This window comes from Prionailurus bengalensis, chromosome D1 (assembly GCF_016509475.1).
Source record: "Prionailurus bengalensis isolate Pbe53 chromosome D1, Fcat_Pben_1.1_paternal_pri, whole genome shotgun sequence".
NCBI classification, from domain to species: domain Eukaryota; kingdom Metazoa; phylum Chordata; class Mammalia; order Carnivora; family Felidae; genus Prionailurus; species Prionailurus bengalensis.
In genome coordinates this window covers 110,497,843-110,521,869 of record NC_057346.1, presented here as the reverse complement: position 1 = coordinate 110,521,869, position 24,027 = coordinate 110,497,843, and the positions used below count along the sequence as shown (strand labels likewise).

Here is a 24,027-nt window from a genome sequence, read left to right as displayed (position 1 = left end):
TTATACAACACTGCTACAATAGCACATGAACCAAAAGAAAAAATATGCTAGATAAGGAAAGGGTTAATGTGTGCAACAGGTAGCACTTTATGATTTAAAAAAAAAAAAAAACAACTTGCCAGGACAAAAGTCACAGATTCCTTGGATCTCCTTACTGCTACCTCCCTATCTTAAAAATGTTAAAAAAATGTGAAGAACTTTTGCTAGCTGAAGAAAAGGCTCTTCCTTTGAAAGACTGGATCCCAAGATCCAAGATCCCTCAGGTATTTATGTAACAGCTCAACAATTCGTATAGGCCTGACATGATACAAATGAATTCCCCATATAGAGCTGGGAATAATCACCTGGGAAGAGAATTTTGCAGCATCCTTTCTTCCACGTTCCCAAAGCTTAAGAAATGTCAAAACAAAAACCAATCCTTAGCACACAAAATTTCACTACTGATACACTTAGTTTATTTCTAAAAGCTAAAGAAATGTATTCTCAATACACAAACTGGGAGACAAGAGGCAAATCTCTGAAATAAGACTTGCCAGAACATACGCCTGCTAGATATACTTGCCAATGCACTCCACACCTTTGTAAGAGTCACGTTTAAAAAAAGAAAAAGTAGCCTTTTCTCAAAAAGAGTGGAGATCATCAGAAAATAAGATTACAGAATCACTCTCCCCCCCCCCCCCAATTCAGTCTAAAATGCAGACCTAAAGAAGACCACCACAAATTCCTTCAGTAATCTTCTAGGTCTTTCAGTTTACCAAAATTCACACAGTACAGACAATTCTTTGGTTTTCCCCAAACCTTACTCTACAGACACAAATTCAGATTTCTGAAATATATGGTGAGAATATTAATAAAGTTCTCTTTCACTAGGAAATACCAAAATCAAATTCTTAAACTCCAATAGGGAAACCCTGAAAGTAGGTCTTAAAGCAGCAAGCATTCATATGCACACACAAGGAAATTCCCTCCAAATCATTACTAAGTAAAAATTTCTTTCAACAAGATGCATCTCATATTTCCCTCCCAAAAATACAAAACACAGAACTTTTGGTATTCCACATTTTCACTCAGTCCCCACCAACCCTCTAGACCTATCAGTATTACTTGTGTGTTAAAAAATAAAAATAAAAATCCATAGTTCTACTCCCCAGCTCAAAGCCACAAATCCTGACACACCATAATCTACAAAATGATACAGAACTATCCTTCCTCAGTTTCGCCCCTAAAATTTACATTCGAATCTAACTTAATCAGATTACGTATCAGTATTGCAAAATTAGTAATCCTTGTCACGTTGTAATCCACAAAATCCTTTGATTTACAATAGTTTGTATAGAAATTAAGACTACATATACAAGTCCATTTCCAAACAGGATGAGTATTAAGGCTCTAACTGCTTGGCCTAAAAACCAAATGAATATACCTTCTTTCCTCTGGTACACAGAAAAGCCACCTGAAAAGTTTTAATGATAGTAGGTTCACAAATAGAAACAAAATAGTTATTGTGCTTCAAAATTGAAAAAAAAAAAAAAAAAAGAGGATAAAATACTAACCAATCTCTGGCTGTAACGAATCCTTTCTTCTTCGGGTTCCATCTCTCACTCTTCTGTTGAAATTACTGTAAAGAAACCACTCCAGGGCTGCCTTCCTCTTCCTCCTTAGGAACCAGATTGCAACACTAAAGAATAATGATATGAGCAGAGATGAGAACTCATCCTCAAACTCAAGCTTTCTTTCAGAGAAAGAAGATTTAAGATACGTGTAAGTTAAAGGCTGACAAATCTGGTTCCTCTTCATCAGTCTGAGACCCCCTCTGCTCTCGGGCAAGTGGTTCCATGTCATGACCAACATTAATCACGTTACAACTGTCCGAGGCCTAGGCAAAAGGAGGTGATGCTGGTTTCAGTTCCTGGTGGATGGGCCACACCACTGTTTCTCCCCACAGGACTACAATAAGCAAACCTCCCCTTGATGGCAGCGATAGCAAAAAAAAAAAAAAAAAAAAAAAAAAAAAAAAAAAAAAAAAAAGAGGTGGGGGGAGACTTTTATCTGTAGAGAGCTGACCAGGTGAAGCAGGCACCGAACTAATCCAGATCCCAATCAAATTAGTTCTCTCTCAATGGTAATTAGAAACTAAAGGGGGGGGGGGAGGGCAGACTACATAAAAAGAGGACAAGAAATCAGGATTTAAAGAAAGATTCCAAAACAATTTCCCATACCCCTCTAGCAAAGCCGTACACAATCGTCGCCTTCCTTCCCAGACTCCCTGGATCTTTTCATTCCCAAACCAACACTCCACCCCAACCAAGATGTGTACAACTCCGAAACAAATTCAAGAGAGTTGCATATCAGGTTCAAAAATTCCATTAGATCCTTCGGGATAAAGTAATAAAATGAGCGACTCCATCCAGAGAAATAAGTAAAATACATCTTTTCCAAAAATTACGACCGGTTTGCACCACGGCCGATCTATAATACCAAGAAAGGTTTTTCTTTTTTCTAAATATTCTCAAGGATAATGGCTTCCATAGGGAACGCCGATTTTTTTTTTCTCCTTTTTGTAACTACATTACAGCCACGTTAACAGCATCCTTTCAAAACTGCTCCAAGACCAGAGGACCCAATGACACAGTTTGCAAGAGCAGTTGGTGGCAGAGCCCTCCTAGAGGAAGCCCTTGTCCCAAGTCGGGAGGGAAAGAAACCGTGTTTGCACCCCCTGGGCGAGTGTCGCCCGGGACTGAGAGCTGCCAGGGCCGGCCAGGAAAATGGCAAATCTCGCCGGGATCCCCGAAAGGAAAGGCGTTTCAATGGTTCGCCCATCGGAAAAAGAAATAGAAACTTTACATTAAGACTTTAGACACCACGGTGAACCAAACTTCCAGGAGGGGGGGGGGGGGGCGCGGAGGGGGAATCTCACCGGGGATTTTGCTCGTGAGTTCTTGTCCAAGTGAGAAGTAAAAGATTCCAAAAACTGAGAGGAAAAATTAAATCCCACACGTCGTCTTCGGTTTTTTCCGTGGATCGACCCACTATCCAGAGAGGGTCAGGGCGACCCGGAAAAGAGGAAACAGTTGCTGAATCAAACCTCCTCTTCAGGCTTCGGAGACCAGCAGTCGGAGGCGTCAGGAGAGGGGAGCGCGACCCCTCGGCGCCGAGCCCGGGGCGCCCCCGCCTCCCCCGGGCCAGCGGTCAGCAGCCCGAGCCCGAGCCCCGAGCCAGCCCCGGCCGCGGGGAGCGCCCTCTTCGCCGTGCCCTAGGCAAGCAGCCGCCCGGCCGCCTCCGGAGCCCAGGAGCGGCGGCCGATCAGCTGAGACCGGCCGGCCCGAGGTTCCCCGCGCCGCCCCGGCCCCCCGGAACGCGGGCCCCGGCCCCGGGGGGCGGAGAGGGCGGGAGCGGCGCGGCGCGCCGGGCTGGGGGCCCGGGCTCCCCTCGCGTCTCCCCCTCAGCCGGGGCTCCGCGCTGCGGGACGAGCCCCCGGCTACTCCCCAGTCGCAGAGGAGGGACTCCGGGGGATGGGCCCCCTGGCGTTGCCCCTCCTCCCGGAGCGCCCCCTGCCCAGGATAGACGGAGCGGCGACAGGCCCAGCCGCTGGGAAGGTGCTCTGCGAGCCGCAGCCTCCGCCGCCGCCGCCGCTGCCGCCGGGGAGGGGTGTTGTTTCCCTCACACAGGAGGAGCCGCTGAAGCAGCCGCCGCCATTTTGAACCCGTCAGACTCTCACATACACACAGCTCCGCGGCGCACTGCGCAGGCGCCGCCCCCCCACCCCTCCTCCGGCTCGCCTCCACCCCCACCCCCCTCCAAGCCTCCCTTCGTTTCTTACCGCTCTCCGGGGCGCACGTGAACGCGCACGCGTCACTCCCCTCTAACGCGGACACTCCGCGGCGCGCGCACGCGCGGATGCGTCGGCCTCGAATCGCCCGCGCCCGACGACGCCGACGCGGCTCCCCGCCCCCCTTCGCGTCAGCCCGCCCGCCCTCCCGCCGGCCCACCGCCCCCGCTCCCCGAGGGCCTTCTTCCTGGGCTCGGGCCCGACCTGCTGCTCGCGCCTGCGCGCAGGCCAGGATCCTCCTCCGCGCGCGCCCTCCCCTCCCACACGCCCTCGCTCGAACACACAGACTTCGCCTCTGTGACCCCGCCCCTTGCCGGCCAGCTGCGCCGGCGGCCCTCCCCCACCTCTCCCGGGAGGGTGGTGACCCCCCCCCCGGCCCCCCACAAAGCACAACCAACACCCCCCCCCCAAGCAGTAGGGAGAAGCGCCCCATTCCCTTTCAACCGCCCTCTGCCCCAGTCGGCCCGTCACAGTCACACAACCTGAAGGCCAGGCGGCCTGGGCCAGAGCAGCCGTTGCCCGCCTCAAAGCGGGGGTCTCCCGGGGTCAGGCTGCTGGGCCCGGCCGGTCCGACCTCGGCGCCGTGTTCGGGCCTGTCCAGGGCGAGGGGCCGCAGAGAAGGGGCGCCTTTGCGCTGGCTGCCCTCCCCTCGCCCGCCGGCCAGTGGGCCGAGGACGGCCTGCCCGCCATCCCCGGGCAGGCCCCAGCGCCCCCGCCGCGGGGCCCGTTCGCCCCCGGCTCGGGGTCTCCTCGGTGCAGCGGCTCGGCCCCGCCTCACCCACTCCTCGCCGCTCCGAAGGGGCAGGAAACGGGAGTAGCATGTCTGTCCTGGGCTCGGCTCCCCCGGGGGAGCTCCAGGCGCTTGACAAGGGCGTCCACAGGTACCAGGCGCGGGAGTGGTCTCCGCGACGGCCCGGGGGCGGCGGCGGCCGGCGCGCCCACTGCGGGCCCGAGGCGCCCGGGGAGGTGGCCCTGGAAGCCCCCGCTCCTCGGCCACGCTCAGGTTTCCGCAGCGCCGGTGCCCCCCGGCGCCCCGGGTGGGACGTGACCCCGCCCCCGGCGAGTCGGGGCGCCCCCACGGAGGGGTGCGCGGGTCGCCCCGGCCCCCGGGCCGACCCCGCCGCCCCGGGCCGCGGCGGGCGCGGGAGGCCCGGCCGGGAAGATGTCTCCTCTCGGTGCGCGCAGCTTCGCGCGAGGGTCAGCGACGGGGCAGCGGCCGCCCGAGCCGCGCCGGCCCTGCCCACGAACAGGCTCCCGCAGCTCGACAGCTGCCCGACGGGCTAGCAGGCTGGGGACGTCGACGGAGCCCGGCCAGAGGTATCTGAGCAACGCCATGCGAGCAGCCCAACCGCGATCAGGGCATTTCCCCAGCCAATCTCGTGCTTTGGGGCCCGTTTAAATTATAAATCCCATAAAGGACCGTGGCTTGGGCGTTACGCATCCGGGTCGGCACTGTTGGCTGCACTACACTCTTGCCGAGAGGTGTCACACAGATCTTTTTCTCCCTGCCTTGGGTTCCCACTCTTTAACCTCGGATTCCTGGGATCCGGGGATGCAGGGCAGGGGAGGAATGGAGTGAATCATATAACTTCTATAAACAGCCTTCAACTCTTTTAGGAAGATGATAAAGACAATTGAAATAATGATAGCTTCTATTTCTATTAAGATTTGAACTCTTGGGTAAAGGCACTATGTAAACCCAAGGTATTATTATTTATTACCACACGGTGTTTTTCTACATGCATACGTCGGGAGTTTTTACAGACATTCTCTACTTTGTTTCACAGCATCCTTAGGAGTCAAGCAAACGTGCCTGGTAGTATTATACTCCTGTTAAAGATAGACAGTTGAAGTTTGGAAAGGTTAAACAGCTTGCCTAATTACTCTAACGGAGAGGAGTCCAGCGCTCTGCGATAGCAGACCGCAGCATCTCACAACAAAATGAAAGGTTTGTTAGCACGCTTGGGGTGATGAGCACCCAGTGGTGTGTGGAATTCTAGAGTCACCGTACGGTACACCTGAAACTTAGACTGTATGTTAACTGGGATTAAACTTAAAACTTAAAAAAAAAAAAAAAAAAGATTTGTTAATATGGCCTGACCCTCTTGCATTCCAGTCACTGGGAAATATTCTTTATTCTGATACCAGTTTTTGTTCAGACTTCTTAGATTTTCAGGAGCACGGATGTGAAGATCTTCACCAAAACTTTATCCGGTCCAAAGCCTTTTTAAGTCTTTCAGACTACAGTAAAATATACCTTAAAAGCAGCAGTCTTTCACATTGGTGCTACCAGACGTGGTCCCAGAGGCAACTGGCTGTCTATCGGTATAGAAAAAGGCAGCAGCTTGCTTTGTTTTTAAGTAGAAGAGGAGGACTCTTGCTATCCTTAGATTAAGTGTTAGGCCTCATTGCTGTTTGCAAAATAAATGGCTTTATTACCTTGCCACCTGTCCTTGTAACCCGTGGGATACTTCAGCGAAAAGAGAAGGAGAAGGAGGTCTCTAGCAGTAGCTCAACTTGTTTTTGCCCTTTTTCTTACGGTTCCGACCCCCTGAAGTAATTAACCGTCAACACCGAGTGAGTTGCTCGTTTTCAGCAAAAAGATACCTCCTACCGATTTAACCCAGTTGGTATGCTGGGAAGAAACCTAAGAAGGCTCTAAGAGCAGTAACAGTAATACTTCATTTGAACAGAACTGCGAGTAAAAGTTTGTCAGACTGCAACCAGCTCTTTTCCAGTTGAAAGCTATTTAACTAGTGTGCATTGCATGGCGGGGCCGGGGCAGGGGGGAGGAGGAATAGCGTTAAAACAGATATACACAAGCATTCTTTGTTAATATTTGAAAGATGTGCAGGGTGAGATAAGAGATAGTCAGGTGCCTAGTGATTCCTCCCATATCCCAATTGGCAAAGGTGTAATTTTGAGGCTCGCTGCTTGCCCTAAAAGGACATTGTCAAGAATAGACTTTGGGTGATTCCCCAAGAAGGGCAGTAGAGCTATGAACTGTATGGCTTCAACTGTAACTGCAGGGAGATGCAGAGAGTAGTAGATGAGGAGGAAAGAAAGGTGCCTTCTAGAGACATGGAGAAGAGGACCCCTGGTTGAAATAAGCTGGTACCTTAATAAGCTATTAACACATCTCTGCCTTCTTGCGCAAAGCTGAGACCCAACAAGTGCTAAGAGTCAAAATCCAGATCACCCACTTCTTTTGGGAGACTTTAGTAGGCGAAAGGAGAACCGTGTAGTCTCATGAAGTAAGTTAATCTAGTTCTGATTTCTCTGCACTCCTTAGATGTGAAGGAAATAGGGATGTCTCAAGCAGTAGAAGTCTAAACCGACATAGAGAAATCTGTCTCGGAGATGCCCTAAGAGGGAGCATAACTAGTGGTTAAAAAGCTTTGACATCTGAGACTGAAGGTATACTCTCTACCAGCTATCTGATCCTAATGGACTCCTCAGAGCCCGTTTTTCATCTATGAAGTAGGAAAATGCCTAACTCTCAAATGAATAATGTCTTAAAGCTCAATGTCTGGCACATGATAACCTCCAATTGTGAGCATTTACTATGTTTCTCACCTCTGTTTTTTTTTTTAAGTTTATTATTTATTTTGAGAGAGAGCATGAGCAAGGGAGGGAGAGGGACAGAGAGAGAGGGAGAGAGAGAATCCCAAGCAGGCTCCATGCTGGCAGCACGGAGCCCAACCCCAGCTCAAACTCATGAACCATCGTGAGATCATGACCTGAGCCTAAACCAAAGGCAGAAGCTTAACCAACTCAAGCGCCCAGGCGCCCGTTTCTGACCTCTAGTTTTATTTATTTATTTATTTTTTCAACGTTTATTTTTATTTTTGGGACAGAGAGAGACACAGCACGAACGGGGGAGGGGCAGAGAGAGAGGGAGACACAGAATCGGAAGCAGGCTCCAGGCTCCGAGCCATCAGCCCAGAGCCCGACGCGGGGCTCGAACTCACGGACCGCGAGATGGTGACCTGGCTGAAGTCGGACGCTTAACCGACTGCGCCACCCAGGCGCCCTGACCTCTAGTTTGAAGGAAAGTTTTAAGTAAAGATGTTTCAATATTTAGGCAAATTGACATGGAGTATAGTAGTGACTTAGAGCTTCTCCTCTTTCCCTTTCTAGCTGCTAAGCCTTTCCTTCCTCCCTACCCCTTGTGTCTCTGATTTCCATTTTCCTCTCTTCCTGGACTCTGCCTGCGCCTCTCTCATCATCACCTCCCTCCTAAGGTCTCTTTCTTTCCATCCTTCTCTCCATCACTCTGCCACTCTCCACCTGCTGTGTGCATTCTTCTCTCCCAGCCCAGCCTGTTGTCTTCTGCTGTGTCCTCGGCAGACCTTACTTGCTCACTTCCCCTTATCCATCCATTTGGAGCACTTAATCCCATGTTCTCTAGTTTTGTTACTTAATCATTTCCTGAATGGGGCACCAGGGTAGCTCAGTCGGTTGAGCATCCAGCTCATGGTCTCGGCTCTGGTCATGATCTCGTGGTTTGTGGGTTTGAGCCCCTCATCGGGCTTTGTGCTGACAGCACGGAGCCTGCTTGGGATTCTCTCTCTCTCCCTCTTTCTCTGCCCCTCCCCAGGTCATGCACCCTCGCTTTCTGTCTCTCGCTCTCAAAATGAATAAATAAACTTAAAAAAAATCATTTCCTGACCACCTCCGTCCACCTCCTTACACTAGACGATAAGTGCTGTCAAGGCAAGAGCCTGGCCACATTTGTATCTGTCAAAAAACCTTCCAAAATCAGTATCACTTACTTACTGTGTCAACCTTAGGAGGGATAAACACTGGGTGTTGGGTGATTGTGAGTTTTAAGGGATAGAAAGTTTTGTTTAGGGATGCCTGGGTGGCTCAGTTGTTTAAGCATCCAACTTCGGCTTGGGTCATTATCCCACAGTTCGTGAGTTTGAGCCCCACATCGGGCTCTGTGCTGACAGCTCAGAGCCTGGAGCCTGCTTTGGATTCTGTGTCTTCCTCTCTCTCTCTGTCCTTCCCCCACTCATGCTCTGTCTCTGTCTCTCAAAAATGAATAAACGTTAAAAAAATTTTTTAAGTTTATTTTTAATGTTTATTTATTTTGAGAGAGAGTGAGCCAGGGAAGTGCAGAGAGAGGGAGAGAGGGGGAATCCCAAGCTGGAACTTGAAATGGGCTTGAACCTGCAAATCATAAGATCATGACCTGAGCCTAAACCAAGAGTCACTTAACTCACTGAGCCACCCAGTCACCCCTAGAAGTTTTCTTTTGAGTTTGGAAGTAAAAATTGAAATTGATCAGGAGAAAAAAAAAAAAAAAAAAAAAAGGAAGCCAGAAATGCCCTGTCAGTTGTCATATCATTGATCATGAATGGCACATGAGATTCTCGTAAACCTCAGGGAGCATCGTTGATTCTTTAGGACTATGGGACCACAGCCCTCCCTGGCCCAATGTCTCCTTGCTGCCATTTTTTCTAGACATACAGCCTGCCTTTGTGCAGACCTGCCTCCCCTGACATATGGGTTTGACTTTGGCTGTTCGGGCACCTGCAGCAGCATCTGGGATCCACCTGCTCTTTTGAGCAGCCTTACTTCACGCTGGGGTAGGGCCACCCTCACTTTCACTTCTAAGAGGGAGGACTCCCTGCCTTTCCTGGAAGTGGGTCTTGAGCCGAGCCCTGTGCCTCACTACACCTGTGTTCGGTCTGGGGCTGTTTCTGGCTCCCGGGGGTTTCGGATCTGTTTGCAACCTTATGCTCATTTGCTGGCCCAGGTATTGATAGCTTTTCAGTCCTCCAGCCACATCCCCAAAGGGCTAGTTGCCTAAACACTTAGGCCTGTTCCTGGATTCTTCTAGTGGATCTGATCTTTGCCCATCTTCTTCAAGAGCGTCCACTGCCTTTAGTCAGATTCGGCTAAAGCTGGCCCTTCTTTGACCGCTTTGTGAGAGGTTCTTACCAGCTGTGTGTTATTAGCCCAGGCCCCTCACCTATCAGGATCCCTGTTCTCACTTTAATAAAACTGACATAATGACTCCTGCCCTGTTTCCTGCTGGGATTGTTGTGGAATCAAATGGACTAATGCACACGAACGCTCTACGAAAGCTGGAAGACAACACATTTAGACAAGATTGCTGGTTCTCCTATTTCTGTGTATTTCTTCTTTTTACTACATGAAGGAATTGTTTTGTTGCTACGTACTGTGTGGCCAACACTAAACTGAGTGCTTATATGGAGACAAAAGATTTGAAACATTAGAAAGCGTGGCTTTTACCCTTGAAGACTTCACGTCATGGAGGAGAGACCATGAAGACATGACATGCTTGGAGAACAATCATCATTACAGTCAATCACCAGAAGATAATGTAAGAATAGGAACTGGATAGAGAATTCCATCTGGATGTAGGCCCCATGGGATAGGAAAATTTGTTCATTTTGTTCACATTCATTGCTGTATCCCCGGTGCCCAGGACAGTGCTGGCCACAGCTGGCATTTATTCGACCGTGTTTATTGATTCCATGAATACAGTAGTACAGTGATGCTTTTGAGAGACAGGGGTGTGAAGACCAGAGGGCTTGGAACCTTTGCAGGTAGGTTTGGTTTTGACGGAGTAAGAGAGGCACATAGATTCTGGAGCAAAGGATTGGTGTGATAACAATTGTTGCAGGTGAACTGTTCCTGCAGCTGTCACTTAGGTTGGAATAGAGGTGACAGACAAAGCCCTACAACTGCAAACCCAGCCAGGTAGCAAGGATGCGAATTTAAGGCCAAGTTCATCACTCTCTTTACTCCAGCTTCTCTTGTGACCTACTCTTTCCACTCTACTTATCTCTACGGCTTCCAGTTTCTGGGTGTTGTCTCTAGAGTCCATATTGGAGTACAGCTTTCGATGTGATATCATAAACTTAATATCTCCAGTCAACTTTTTTTTTCAAAATGCCTCTTTTAATTACACCATTCATTATATCTGAAGTGTATAATCTTAAAATGACAATCTCCTTTTTTTTTTCCAAAATGCCTACTAAATATTTCAACTCCGAAATGTATTCAGTTGTCTTTCTCTTTCTGGCTAAATCTATTTTCACACTCTCTGGGGGACCTCAAGAAAATATTGACAACATTGAAGGTGAGATTTTCATGTTGTGTTTTTTTGCAATTATACCTGATTTGCCACACAGCTTGGAGTTTGTGTTTTGATTTTGTCACAATTACTAGATCTGCTTCTACCATTGATCTAATTATCTTATTGTTGGTGAGCTGCACATCCTTAGTAAACTTTCTATCCCTGTATAATTTCGTTGGTATAAGGAATGTGGGAGATACTATATGTTTACTCTTAGCCTTTATTATTGAAACTGATTACAAGATTTAGCAACATCTATGTTTTTTTAATGTTTATTTTGAGAGAGAGAGCACACAAGCTGGGAAAGGGCAGAGAGGGAGGGAGGGAGAGAAAGATTTTCTGTGTTCACGGCGCAGAGACCTACACGGGGCTCAATCCCACAGAACCGTGAGATCATGACCTGAGCTGAAATCAAAAGTCGGACGCTTAACCCACTGAGCCACCTAGGCACCTCCCAACATCTATTTTTAATGGATATGTTTCTGTTGGTGAAAGCTTATGTTCTGCACGAATGTTACTATTTGCATGAATGTTAGTATTGTCTATAATATATTTAGGCATTTTCTGTTTCACTTCAGTATTTAGTGCTCATTTGCTATTTCCTATATTTTATACATTTTTATAGTCAACCAATTCAGAAAAGTGGGCAAATCGAATTCTCAGATCCAGCTTGCTGGAAGATAAATATAGAATCTGCAATGTCTTCCTTTCTCTGAATCCACATTATTCCTCTTGAAGGGACCATATTTCGTTCCATATGCGTTTAAGTTGCTCCTTAATACACAGGCGTGCGATCTGGCTGCTATTGATGGGAGAACAATGCCCCTCTTTTCCAATAGCGGCTCTTCCTTCGCTGGTGTACTTCTGATGAAACCTGCCACCCACCGTCTCACATTTGATTGGATCTCTGTGTGACCATCAGCATCATCAACCACAAAACACATGCCAGTTTTTAACTACCTGCTGGGTCCTCAAGATTTAAAATATAAAACTGGGACCTTGCCCTCAAGGGGGCTTACAGTTTAAGGAGAAAAGAAAAGGACAAAAAGACGACTACCTCAAAACTGTCAAGGTGCATAGACCAACAAGTGCCTGGTAGGACTGGAAGAGGGAGGAGACTGCACACTTCAGAATCTGCAGCCGTAGTTGTCTCTCATCCAGGACTCCCCAGTGCATTTACTCGGTGCCGCACCGACTTCTTCCTTAGGCTCTGTTAGATCCCCCTCTGTTGGGCACATTAGCATTGATTCGCAGAATCTCAGAGCTGGCGTGGAGCTTGGAGGTCATTTAATCCAACCCACTCATTTTAAAAACCGGCAGTCTGAGACCCAAAGATGTTAAGCAGCTTGGCCAAGGTCATGCAGCTAGTTTAGTAATGAAGTTGGAACCATAAACCATGTCTTCTGATCGCTGCTTTTTCTGCTACTACTCAAATTGATGTCATTTCTAACCATCAGATCTAAGATCATTCATTTGTTCCTTCCCCAGAAAGAGCACCAGCCTGCTCAGGACACTGTACTTGGCACTGAGGTTGATCGCATTGTGGGTGTGCATGAGACCACCTTATGTGTGCGTGGGGGGGGGGGGTCAGGTGACCATATAAATTAGCCTCTAATTTATAGACCCTTTGAAACAGCAAAAAGGTCTGATAATAACTATATGCACATCAGGTGTCAACTAAGATGAGTGCCATGATGGACATCAGGTCTCTGCGGGGTATATGCACGGTCTGTACAGGATACTGTGAGGGCACAAAGGTGGGAGGGGCCAATTCTGCACAAAGGGGCGGGGGAGGGGTGTGCAGTCAGGGAAGTCTTTCTGGAGGAGGTGATGCTTGAAAGTTACTGAGGTTTTGATGTTAACCAAGAAGACAATGGGGGAAGGGCATTTCCTATCCCTGACACACTCTGGACGCAGCAGGATGGCCAGCAAGAGCTGAGTCTGCAAAGGTGGGGGGAATTCTATCCTAGAGGACCCCTCACACCATGTTCAGCAAGCAGATGGGGGCGCAGTGACCCCCAGTCCCCTTTGGATCCCGGCAGATATCTGGTCATCCAGGCAGCAAATATTTACTGAGTATCTACTAGGTAGCAGGCACTGCCATAGGGAATACGGTGGACATGACAGACAGATGGCTGTTCTGAGAGACAACATGGTGTGGTGGCCCGGCAGGGCCCCTGGAGATGTGCTGTCTGTATTCCCAGTCTAGCTGCATCCTGCACTGATTATGTCACTTTGATCAAGCCACGGAGCTCTTAGGGTTTCAGTTTCCTCATCCATAAAATGGGGATGAGTCCCTCCTCATAGGTGGTCGTCACAAGATCTAAACGGGTTAACACTCACCGTGCTAGAACAGCACCTGGAACCTAGCAAGTGCTATACAAGTTTGTGAAATAAACCTGAGCTTACAGTTGGGCGCACCACAGCAAATTACTTATTGGATAAATTCTGTGAAGAAAATAGGAGGGCATCTCTGAGGAGCTGACATTGGAGTTGAGATCATATGACAAAAAGGAACATTCCAGGGAAAGAGAACCGCTTGAGCCAAGGCCCTCAGTGGGACCAGACATTCCTGTACTTAAAAAGAAGTGAGCCAGGGGCGCCTGGGTGGCTCAGTCGGTTAAGCATCTGACTCTTGATTTCAGCTCAGATCATGATCTCACGGCTCGTGAGTTTGAGCCCCTCATCGCCTCAGCACTGACGGCGCGGAGGCTGTTTGGGATTCTCTCTCTCTCTCTCTCTCTCTCCCCCCCCCCTTTCTCTCTGCCCCTCTGCAATTCTCTCTCTCAAAATAAATAAACTTAAAATTTAAAAAGGGGGGGGCACCTAGGTGGCTCAGTTGGTTAAGTGATCTGCTCAGGTCATGATCTCCCAGCTCATGAGTTCAAGCCCCTGCATCTGGCTCTCTGCTGTGAGTGCGGAGTCCAGAGTAGGCTTCCGATCCCCATCCCCTTTGTTTTCTGCCTCCCCCTGTTCATTTTCTCTCTCTCTCAAAAATAAATACGTACATTAAAAAGAAGAAAAGAAGAAGAAGAAGCCGCCCAGATTGGCCAAGGTGGAGAGGGGTCTGAGAGGGGTCTGAGATGACCCAGGCTGGTCGTACAGAGCTTGCCGCAAGCTGGGAGTGTACTCTCAGGGCGGGGACAGCCCATGGTGGTCCTGGAAACAATGGGATGACAAGATCAAATTTATGTTTCAGAAAGAACTCTCATGCAAAAGTAGAATGCTGGAGGGAAAATTAAGGTGTTCTGTCTCTCACTTTGAACTTGAGGCCATGGCCTCAGGCAGTAAATCTGGTAGAGGAGAGGGAAGGTAGAGGACAGCTCCGCAGGGTCTGGCCACACCCAGGGCTGTGTGGGCAGAGGGGTTGTGCCAGCCCCTGAAGTGGGGGCATCCGGGAGAAGCAGGGGCGGGGCAGGAGGAGGGGGATCGCACCACTCAGTCGCTGAGACTGGGGCTCTTCAAGGGCTGGGACAGAGGAAAGCAGTGACACCCAGACCCACCGTGGGAGGAACGAGGACCGAGATGGCCCATAGAAAGTGTGGGGGGAGGGGCGCCTGGGTGGCTCAGTAGTTAAGTGCCTGACTTCGGCTCAGGTCATGATCTTGAGATTCTGAGTTCAAGCCCTGCATCTGGCTCTGTGCTGACAGCTCAGAGCCTGGAGCTGCTTTGGTTTCTGTCTCTCTCTCTCTGCCCCTCCCCTGCTCGCACTCTGTCTGTCTGTCTCTCTCTCGAAAATAAACATGGAAAGGAAGTTTTAAAAAGTGTGGGAGGAGACCAGAATCTCAGGGAGAGGGCTGCAGCTGAGAGGACGGTGCACCTGGCCCTTTATCGGTCCCTGCTTCTTGCTTGAAGAATGAATGAATGTGGGAAGTGTCCAGCAGGGGAAGAGGAATCCATAAAAGCATCTGAGAAGGAAAGACCGAAGAGGTAGGACACGGGAAAGAGCGTGGAGGACAGTGTCCAGCAGGAGGGAGGGGTTGGGGGCAAGACACAGCTGGAAGACGTCCCCCCTCCGTGGGGAGCCATTATGACATCACCTTTGACAGCAGCGTCAGCGCAGATGGGGGTGGGGGGCCAGAATGCGATGAGCCAAGAATGAATGGGAAGAAAAGATGGCAAGTGTAACCCTCCTTGAAGAGCAGAGGGAAGACAGGAGTGTGATGGGAAAGAACCGAGCTTGTGTGTGGCCTGCAAGGTGTCGGTAGAGAGAGGGCTTGGAAGTGGAACCTGGAAATACAGGAGGCTCCTTGTGTGGAACAGCCAGCGAGGGCGGACCGGCCCTGAGATTAGCTCCGGCTAAGACACCTTCCTCTGAACTTGGAGAGGCTGCACAGAGATGGTTTGGGGGGTGCGGGGGCAAGAGGCTAATGCATTTACACCTGAGAACCCCTGGAGCTGTCTTAGGGATGGAGAAGGCAGTGTGGTAGGCTTTCGACCCCCATCCCTCTCTCTCTGACAGAAGCCATGTCCTTGGATTTGGGGAGCAGTAGGGGGCTGGCGGGGAGCCTACCTCCTGTGACCTGCAGTCATGCGAGAGGTCGGTGAGGAAGGAGAACTTAGAAGAGCCCAAAGCAGGCCACGTGGGTCCCCAGCTGACAGATAAACATGGGTTTTCTGCCTCCCTCAGGTTCAGCTCTACCTCCCTCCCATAATTGCCCTTGGACTTTCTGCAAAGCCTGGCACTCAGCCCTCAGCTCTTCCTTCCCTTCAGGTCTCCACTTTTCCTAACTTCAGATATCATCTAGGTGGGGGTGACTCCCACAGCTACAGCAACCCTGACCTTCCCACACGGCCTGGCCAGCAACTTCGCTGTTGGAGCTTCCCCTGGGACTTTCCCGTGAAGAATGAGTCTCCCGCATGATCCTCGCCTCCAAACAGGTTCAGGCTCTGCTCCCTCCTCCCCAGGCCCTCCTCTGCCCCCAAACATGTGCACCAGGCCTTCCCTGCTGCCCCCCGCCCCCGTGGATTCCCACAGGCCTGTAAACCACCCCCCCAGTTTGGCATTTACTGCATGACCTTTTTGCATTTTAAAAATCTCCAGTGAGTATGTTTCAGTCTCCCTCATGGAGAATGTTCCCTGAAGTAAGCCCCTCCTGGAGTAAGCCCCCCTGAGGACTGGGGCTTACGTGCTGATTTCCTCCACCGTCTCTGGAATCAGCCCTCGAAAAAAGTCATTTCCGGGGCCCCTGGGTGGCCGGGTCATCGGTTGAGTGTCCGACTTCGATTCAGGTCATGATCTCACCGTTTGTGAGTTCGAGCCCTGCATCAGGCTCTCTGCTGTCAGCACAGAGCCTGCTTCAGATCCTCTGTCCCCACGACCCCCCCCTCCTCCCAGCTTGCGCTCGATCTCTGTCTCTCTTTCTCTCTCTCTCTCTCAAATAAACATTAAAAAAAGGAAAATAGCCATTTCCTCACTCATTTTATGTAATATGAGAGCAGGCCACTGTCTGGGGACGGAGGGCACGGGGAACAGACTAGAGGGCTTGCCAGGAAAGAGGTGAACTTCATAAAGTAACTCTCAGAGGAGAACATTGCGGGCACAAAGTATTTGCATCTGAGTAGAAACTCAAATGGGATGAAATGATGGAAGAGGCCATTGAGTCCCTTTGTCAAGAAGGCCCAGCCAGTGGATGGCGGAGACCGAAGAGGAAGAGGGAGCCAAGGGCCTGAGGAGGATCTGGTGGCAAGTTTAGCCTGGGATGGCAGCAGGTTGGTGGCCAATAGTCTCGAGGGGCTCCAGAAAGGGCAGGGTCCCATACTCAAGGCCAGAGATAAGAAAAGCATCTGTAACACCAGCTCTGGGCACCTGGTCAGCTGTCGCTGGAGGCGAGGCTGGTAAGGGGGAGGGTTGATGGTCACAGGCTAGACTGCGGCAGTGACTGGGGACGGGAAGAGGAGTGGAAACCAGGCCGAGAAAGACCAGTGTTTGGCAGAGGGCACGGAGTGAGGAGGATGGCAGTGACTCATAGAGTCGAAGCTTCGCCCTGCGAGCAGGAGGCAAGGCATGAACAGAGGAGAGGCCGATGAACACTGCATTTCTTGGTGGTCCCCATTCAACTCCATTCAAAAGGGTTGAAGAGAAAAGGTTGGAAAGGCCTCGTGGGTGGTCTTAAGGGAGCCTGGCGGCGTCTTCCCTCTGTGCAAGTGGAAGGGGCCAGCCGTCCTCGCCTCATCTGACGCAGTCCCGGGGTGGGTGCGTGGCCTGCGACCTAGGTTTGACCCGGCAGGCCTTCTATTTCCGAATATTGATCCTGAGCCAGGTGAAGCTCCCTGGCTTCCCGCCAACCCAAACGTGGTCCGCCAGTCCCCAGAAAATTCTGAGAGCCACCTCCCCCACCATACACGCACACTTAGGTTAAACTCCTCTCTGGTTGGCTGGAGTCCATTTCTGTCGCTTGCGACCAAGGACCAAGAACTCTGAGAGCTTGACCCTGTTGACTGAAGGTTGAGGATGCGGTCAGATTCCTATGCGGATATGGAGTCCAAGGAAGAATCCAGAAGAACCACAGATTTGTTCATCTCGTCAGTTTTCCTGTGTGCTAGGTACGAGGGATGGAAAGAAATGTGGCAGACTCTGGCCTTTTGTGTGTGTGTGTGTGTGTTTATTTTGGAGAGACACTGAGACAGCATGAGCAGGGGAGGGACGGAGAGAGAATGGGAGAGAGAGACAGAGAGAGAATGGATCCCAGCCAGGCTCCACGCCATCAGCACAGGGCCCGATACGGGGCTCAAACTCACGGAACCATGAAGTCATGACCTGAACTGGAACCAAGAATCGGACGCTTCACCGACTGAGCCACCCAGGTGCCCCGACTCTGGTCTTCATGTAAACAAAGTGAGCGTGTCTTGATTTGAGTTCACCCAGAAGCAAAACTCGGCACAAGGATTCCAGTGCAAGTCGTTTATGTGGGAGGGGGGTCCTGGGAAGCACTGGTAGGGCAGTGCGGAAATAGGACAGGGAAGAGAAGGCGGCCAACAGAAGGGGCATCTCAGGCGAGCTGCTACAGCGGGTCCCCGCAGCTCAGCCTGGCTGGGGCCTCTGGGAGGGTAGAACAGGCCTCAGAGTTCCACTTACCCACCAGAGGCCATCGGTCATTGGTTGAGGGGTGCCTCCAGAGGCCATGAGCTCCTTAGAACTTTCACTGCCTTGCACGCGTGCAGAGTTAGCAGCTTAAGGAGCCCTCAGGCAGAGACACAGAATGTGGGCTGCTAGGGGGCCATGGATGGGCCACCACATCCGGGACTGTGGAATGCAGTGGAGAGAGAGAGTTCTATGGGTTCTCAGCGCTGGGACAGGGGCCGTGGGCATCAGAAGAGAGCAGTCAGTTCCAGAGAGAAAAGATCCTCGGATTCGTTTTTCAAAAAAAATTTTTTAACGTTTATTCATTTTTTGAGAGACAGCGCATGAACGGGGAAGGGGCACAGAGAGAGGGAGACACAGACTCCGGAGCAGGCCCCGGGCTCAGAGCTGTCAGCACAGAACTCACGAGCTGCGAGATCGTGACCTGAGCTGAAGTAGGACACTTAACCGACAGAGCCACCCGGGCCCCAGAGATGCCCTTTTAAACCAGTCACATTTCTTGGGGCACCTGGCTGACTCAGTCGGTAGAGCATGCGACTCTTGATCCTGGGGTCGTGAGTTCGAGCCGCCTGTTGGGCATTGGGATTGCTTAAATAAATAAACTAAAAAAAAAAATACAGGTGAGGTCGTGTTCCTGCTCTGTTAACACACAGAAGGCTGTGTGTGTCAAGTGACAAGTGACATAAAATGAAGCTCTCCGAGGGCTGCTGGCTGCCTGAATGGCTGCAGGGGGCCTCCCGCGGGAACTTGACGGCCAGGCACGGGTGCAGTGCAGGAACATGGTGAGGAAGAAGCTTCCCTGGGCATCAGACTGGGGCAAGGCGGAACAGGGACAGGCACTGCTCTGGGCCGGGGGATGAGACACGTCCACCCAACATGGGAGGAGCCCAAGACAGAAGTCACACCATCTCAGGCGCCGGAGAGCACTAGGTCTGCAAAAGGTGAGGAAGACTCAGCCCTTTCTCTCAAGCAGAGCCACGGTCCAGTGGAGGAGATCAAAAAGGCCAGGGTAAGTGATGGAGGGAGGTGACGGCTGCCGTGGCAGGGCGTGGCAGCAGCCTGGGAACAGACATGGGAAGCAGAGAGAGCAAGGTGGTCTGATCCTGCACCGGAAAGACAAACTCTGCCTCCCACTTCCTCACCCCCACACACCCCTCCCTCCTGCCTGCCCGCTCCTATGCACCCGGCGCCCAGGCCAAGGACACCTGCTTCCTCCATGCCCAGCAGCCATGCCTGCCCACCACGCATGCCCCTGCCTCTCCCCTCGCGAGGTTCAGCACATTGCAGTTAACTGTGCTCTGGTGCTAGAGTGAGCAGCCAGAAGGTACCCCATGTCCATTGTCCTCTTTGACCTCTGTTTGCTTAAGGACGTTGAGTGTCAGCCGCAGCCGGCAGCGATGTGCTCTCAGGGGCCCAGACGGGACCTGGGGGCTCATCGTCTTGTGACAAGTCTGAGGGCAGCGATCCCCTTGGATGAAGCCCCCAGCCAGCCGTCGCAGCTGAGCTGTGCCTGGGGTGACTTCGGGGGGCTCTTCGGGTACCGAGGCGATGCACCAGGTAAAGAGAGCTGCTCCTCACAGGGTGCCGATCTGGAGATACTTTGGAGCACACAACTCAAGCTTTTTTCATCCTCAGATGGGTGGGTATGACAAGTTTGTGAAGTTGAAATTCTGCTCATTTCTGAGCGAGAGCCCCAGCGGGGGGCTAAGGTGCCTTTCCTATCTATATGCCCCTCAGCAATTGTGCCCAGGGGGGCCAGGGGTGGCAGGGGCAGCCAAGGGGCAGGCAGCGGAGGGTGGGTCCGCTGCAGGGAGGCTACTTCGTGCTCACAGGCCCAGTGACCACCACCCCGATGCCTGCCCCTGTCTCCTCTGGATCCCAGTGGGCTCCCGCCTCTGTCTGACCACTGGGGAGGAGAGGAGGGAGTTGGGACAGGCAAGGAGGGGCTAGTCTGCAGGGGTCAGCGCAGCTTGTGGGACTGGGGCAGAGCCCAGCGGGGTGCATGGCTGTGGGGGCAAGATCCCCTCCCAAAGTGAGGTTTGTCCTGGGTCTTGCCCACACCTCTGAGTGACTGTGATGTCCTAGCTGTCAGGTAGTGTACTTGGCGGGAGCTGAAAGGGCAGCTTCAGGAGAAGGGAGCCAGGGTGGGGGCACAGGTTGGGCCTTTGCTCCTTAGGTGAAGGGTCTCGATCCTGGCCCTGACTAGTTTCCAACCTGGACATATGCTTGGGCAGCCTCCATCTTGCCTGTGGTTCTCACACCTGCTCTATCCCCAGCCCAGATGCAAAAATTCTCTGGGGTCCCCCTGCCTGGCTTAGCCCAAAATGTTTCCCTCACCTCCACCACGGCCCTCTATTCCAGGGCCCAGCCCCACGCACAGGTGACCACAGACCCCTGGTCTGTGAGGCTGGATCGGGTAGACCTTCAGCCAGAGGCTTAGGGAGGCCCGGGCAGGGTGAGCGGAGGGGTTCGGGGCCCCTTCTGGCCAGTGGACAGCAATGCCTTGTCCTCCAGCCGCCTCAGCCTCCCGGACACAGGCGCTGCGATCTCTGCCCCGCCCCGGCAGGCTTTTAATACTTGCCCTAATCCCTTCTGCTGACGGGGGCTGGGAAGAGGGGCCAGTGAGCTTGGAGAGGCACTGGGACCTGCTCTACCCGCCGCCTGAAGACTCTGGGAGGGACGTCCTGGACCCTCACGGCCAGGAGTCCCTGGGGCAGGCTGCCAGCCCAGGGGCAGGGGTCATGCCTTGGGGCTCCGAATTGAGTTCATTGGGACAAACTACCTAGTTCTGATTTGAAATTGTTTGGATAATTGATGTGAACTGGTTTCCCCAGACTCCTGGGGTCAGGGGAACTTGGGCTGGGGCGGATACGTCTGAGAGTGAAAACGTGTGAGCAAGCCCATTAGGGGCTGTTTACATTTCTATTGTCAGCGGCCAGAGTCTGTTTGTTTAAACCCCAGGAGGTCTCCCCTGGTCCCTCTGGGTCTCTGCTCCAGTTCAGAACTTGAATTTCACAAGTCGGTGTGAATTGCACCCTTCTTATCTGTCTTGCCTGGAGGCGGGCAGTTCAGGCTTACACAGCCCACGTGCATTTATTTAATGAACATTAAAGGCCTCTGAGGGAGGCCTCCAGGGGGTGTCACTAAGTCTCTGGGACCTGCCCTCAGCCATTTTGCCAGGGAGACACCAGTCACGGTACCGCACGGGTTCCTGCTCTGACAGGGTCTTTAGAGGCTCTCAGCCGAGAGATTATGGGGCCCTACCCCAGCATAAATAATAGGATGTCCAAGTAACACGAGATTTCTCCTAATGACTAACTACTTGGATTAATGTTTTAAATAATCTTTTTTTATTTTAGAAGTTTTAGATTTATAGGAGAAGTATCAGATAAGAGTTTCTATGTACCCCTTCACCCAGTTTCCCCTATTACTAGTGTCTTATATTAACCTGGTACATGTATTATAAGTAATGAACATAGATATAGATATAGATCGTATTTAAAATTTTTTAATTTTTTTTTAAGTTTATTTATTTTGAGAGAGAAAGAGAGAGAGAGAGCAGGAGCAGGGGAGGGGCAGAGAGAGAAAGAGAGAGAGACAATCCCAAGCAGGCTCTGCACTGTCAGCGCGGAGCCCAATGTGGGGCTCAAACTAAGACCACGACCTGAGCCGAAATCAAGAGTCGGACGCTCAACCGAGCCACCCAGATGTCCCTAAAAAAAATTTTTTTATTGTTTATCTATTTATTTATTTTTGAGGGAGAGAAAGAGAGAGCAAGCAAGGGAGGGGCAGAGAGAGAAGGGGACAGACAGAATCCCAAGGAGGCTCAACGCAAAGCCTGACGCGGGGTTCACACACACGAACCGCAAGGTCATGACTTGAGCCGGAGTCGTATGCTTAACTGATTGAGTCACCCAGGCACCCCCACCCCCTCAAATTTTTAAGTAGGTTCCATGCCCAGCATGGGGCTTGAACTCACATCCTCAAGATAGTCACATGCTCTACCAACTGAGCCAAGGAAACACCCTTAGTAATGAACCAATATTGATACATTATTAACTAAGGTCTGTACCTCATACAGATTTCCTAATTCCTTTTCTGTCCCAGGGTCCCTTCCAGGACACAACACTACATTTGGTAGTCATGTCTCCATAGGATCCTCTGGGCTGTGACAGTTTCTTAGATTTTGCTTGTTTTTGACGTCCTTGACAGTTTTGAGGAGGACCTGCCGGGTAGTTTGTAGAATGTCCTTCAGCTGGGGTTTGTCTAATATTTGTCTAATTAAATAGGGCTGGAGCGCCTGGTTGGTCAGTCAGTAGAGCACGTGACTCGATCTCAGGGCTGTGGGCTCCAGCCCCATATTAGGTGTAGAGATTACTTAAAAATAGAATCTTCGGGGCGCCTGGGTGGCTCAGTCTGTTAAGCGTTTGACTTTGGCTCAGGTCATGATCTTGCTGATCTCTGGGTTCACGAGTTCAAGCCCCAGATCAGGCTCTCTGTTGTCAGCACGGAGCCCGCTTTGGATCCTCTGTCCCCCTCTCTCTCTGCCCCTCCCCTGCTTGCTCTCTCTCTCTCAAGTAAACATTTAAATAAAATAAAATCTAAACAAAATAAAAAAATAAATAGGGGCTATGGGTTTTTGGGAGGAGGATCACAGAGGTGAAGTGCTTTGATCAATTTCTAATATAAAAATCAATTATTGGGCACCTGGGTGGCTCAGCTGGTTAAGCATCCGACTTTGGCTCAGGTCATGATCTCGCAGTCTGTGCGCTCGGGCCCCACGTCGGGCTCTGTGCTGACAACTCAGAGCCTGGAGCCTGCTTCTGATTCTGTCTGCCTCTCTCTCTCTGCCCCTCCTTCGCTCGCGCCTGTCTTTCTCCCTCTCCAAAATAAAAATTTTTCTAATCAAATTATTTCCAAAATCGTCCACTTTTCTTCTCCCTCCCCTTCATCCCTACCTTTTTAAAAGTTTATTTATTTTGAGAGAGAGAGCAGGGGAAGGGCAGAGAGAGAGGGAAAGAGAGAGAACCCCAAGCAGGCTCTGAGCTGTCAGTGCAGAGCCCAATAAGCGACTCGAACCCACAAACCTTGAGATCATGACCTGAGCTGAAGTCAAGATGCTTAACCAACTGAGCCACCCAGCACCCCCCGCATCCCCACCTTCTTTCCTGCCTTCATCTTCTCTGTGTCTTCTGTGGTGCACCTGATTTGCCTGGCCCAAGCACTTCCTCCATCTGTCTGTTGGGTGGGGCACCGGACCTGGCCATTAGAGCTAAGGAGTTCAGGGGCAGGGCGCTCATTGAGACAGGAGAGGACCTGGAAGGCCTCTAGGGGCAGGAGAGAGGCCAGCGAGGTGTAGCGGTTGAGATCTTGGATTTCCTGGGTTCAAATCTCGGAGAGTCTCGTACTTTCTGCATCTATGTTAAGAGCGCTCACCTTGTCACGGTTGTTAGGACCATTAAGTGAGCCGGTAGAGAACAGACCCACCGAAGGGGATGCTTGAGGTGAGTCCGTGACGGGAGTGGTAGGGGGCGAGGAGTGACACTCCCCCCATGCCCTCCCCCGCCCCCAAAGGCCCTTCAGCAGCTGCTGCAAGGTCTGCAGCAGAAGCGCCCGCTGGGCTGGCTCTCTGGCTGCAAGGACGTCACTAATGACAGAGCGGCCTCCCTAGAACACCCACTAGGCTCCCATCTGCTGGGCACTCGCTAGGTGCTATGTGAAGTCCTCCCATACACGACCTCCTACGACTGTCAAGCCTGCGACCCAGGGAGGCGCTACCCCTGTTTTACAGAAGAGGAAGCTGAATCCCCACCCACATGTTAACTGATCTTGATCTGATAATATATCAATGCATCTGAAACCAGAAGTGTCATGGACAAAGCCAGAGTTTTTCCCTCTCTAAAAGCTTTCTTCTCTAGCTTACTGGACTCCCTTCAACAATTCTGAGTAAGAGCCACACTAGCACTTACATAGAGAGTTTCAGTTGGAGAACCGCCAGCC

General features: G+C 51.3%; 2 protein-coding genes across 3 annotated transcripts in view; both read right to left on the bottom strand.

The window, feature by feature from the left end:
• The window catches only part of KDM2A (lysine demethylase 2A), a 114,480-nt gene extending 110,760 nt beyond the window's left edge, over positions 1-3,720 (bottom strand). The window contains exons 1-2 of one of the 2 annotated variants that reach the window (XM_043581756.1): positions 2,918-3,720; positions 1,554-1,678 (exon numbers count right to left, since the gene is read on the bottom strand). In XM_043581756.1, coding sequence (XP_043437691.1) covers positions 1,554-1,595 — 42 coding nt within the window. In that variant the 5' untranslated portion in view covers positions 1,596-1,678; positions 2,918-3,720. Of the gene's footprint in view, positions 1-1,553; positions 1,679-2,917 lie in introns of those variants that run through there. The other variant, XM_043581757.1, reaches the window with a different exon arrangement.
• Positions 3,123-4,650, bottom strand: LOC122484382 (translation initiation factor IF-2-like). Its single transcript, XM_043582328.1, has 3 exons — positions 4,517-4,650; positions 4,312-4,422; positions 3,123-3,711 (listed from the first exon to the last, which is right to left on the bottom strand). The coding sequence occupies exons 1-3, from the start codon at positions 4,648-4,650 to the stop codon at positions 3,123-3,125; spliced, it is 834 nt and encodes a 277-aa protein (XP_043438263.1).
• Positions 4,651-24,027: the final 19,377 nt, after the last annotated feature.

Bases quoted from the DNA above. Each gene is read 5' to 3' on its own strand.
- LOC122484382 (XM_043582328.1), bottom strand. From the start codon at position 4,650: ATGCTACTCCCGTTTCCTGCCCCTTCGGAGCGGCGAGGAGTGGGTGAG. The intron at 4,423-4,516 runs GCGGGCAGGCCG...CGCCCTGGACAG, and splicing joins CTGGGGCCTGCCCGGGGATG to GCCCGAACACGGCGCCGAGG. The intron at 3,712-4,311 runs GTTGTGTGACTG...TGTATGTGAGAG, and splicing joins CCAGGCCGCCTGGCCTTCAG to TCTGACGGGTTCAAAATGGC.